The sequence below is a fragment of the Sinocyclocheilus anshuiensis genome, unplaced genomic scaffold (genome assembly GCF_001515605.1).
Source record: "Sinocyclocheilus anshuiensis isolate Anshui unplaced genomic scaffold, SAMN03320099.WGS_v1.1 scaffold2125, whole genome shotgun sequence".
NCBI classification, from domain to species: Eukaryota; Metazoa; Chordata; class Actinopteri; order Cypriniformes; family Cyprinidae; genus Sinocyclocheilus; species Sinocyclocheilus anshuiensis.
Genome location: NW_015551130.1, coordinates 3,511 through 4,449, shown reverse-complemented (window position 1 = coordinate 4,449; position 939 = coordinate 3,511). Strand labels below are relative to the sequence as shown.

The following is a 939-nucleotide window of genomic DNA, read 5'->3' as shown; positions in this document are numbered from 1 at the left end:
CGCCCCTCGGGGGATCCCCGCCCCTGCCGCGGGTGGGCGGAGCCGAGCGGGCTCTGGGGGGAGGTGGAGCTCCACGGCTCCGCCCACTGCTCCGCCCCCTCATGGAGTAGCCGTCGTCGTAAGCGTAGTAGGGGTCATCGTAGCCGCCTCGGTAGTCGTGGTAATCGTAACCGTAGTAGTCGTCGTAGTACTCCTCGTAACCGTAGTAATCGGGCGGGTAGGCGTATCCACCCCGCCCACCGCGCCCGCGGCCACGCCCCGGAGGAGGCATGCGGGGGGGAGGGTAGTAATAATACTCGTCATACCTGCACAGGTGGACACAGATACACCGTCAGCACCTAAACCACAGTTCAGGGACACATTTCTGAGCTTAACCTGACAAAACTGACTTTTGGGGACGTCCTCGTTTGTAAAAACAGCATAAAAATAAAGTTCACCGGATGCAAAATTCCCTTCTACATAAATGTGTGTAGGCAGTGTGTGTACACAGCCACCCTATAATGATAAAAATCCACCCAGTGCTTTTTTAAAATCCTAATAAATAATATCCCCTTTCTCAGATCGAGCCATTCTCAGATGCTCGTCTGTGTGACGTCACACACACCCAGGCCCCTCCCACGATTGTTGATTGACACTGGTGTTTTATCATAGCTCCGCCCTGAGTGATCTGTGAACAGTCATCCATTGTTTCACCGCCAGAGCAGATGTAGACAAGAATGGCTCCTAAGCGATTGAGGTGTTCTGTTGTTCGATGTAATAATGAACATAGCAGTCCTCATTTACTCCCGACATCTGAGCCGCTGAAGACGCAGTGGATTACGTTTGTTTCTGAAGGGAATGCACCCCCGATCTACATAAATGCGCCTATGTTCGCGCGAGCAACTGTTTTATAACTAATTTTGAAAAGTACATTCACGTATAAGATTATGTGGTTGTTTT

The 939-nt window shown here is 51.3% G+C and overlaps 1 protein-coding gene across 1 annotated transcript in view; it reads right to left on the bottom strand.

Moving 5' to 3' along the window:
- Window positions 1-939, bottom strand: part of LOC107663189 (heterogeneous nuclear ribonucleoprotein R-like) — a gene marked incomplete at its 5' end in the record, with an annotated part of 3,178 nt that overhangs the window by 343 nt on the left and 1,896 nt on the right. Inside the window, one exon of the mRNA XM_016453359.1 lies at window positions 53-305. Within this exon, the coding sequence (XP_016308845.1) occupies window positions 53-305 (253 nt within the window). The remainder of the gene's footprint in view (window positions 1-52; window positions 306-939) is intronic.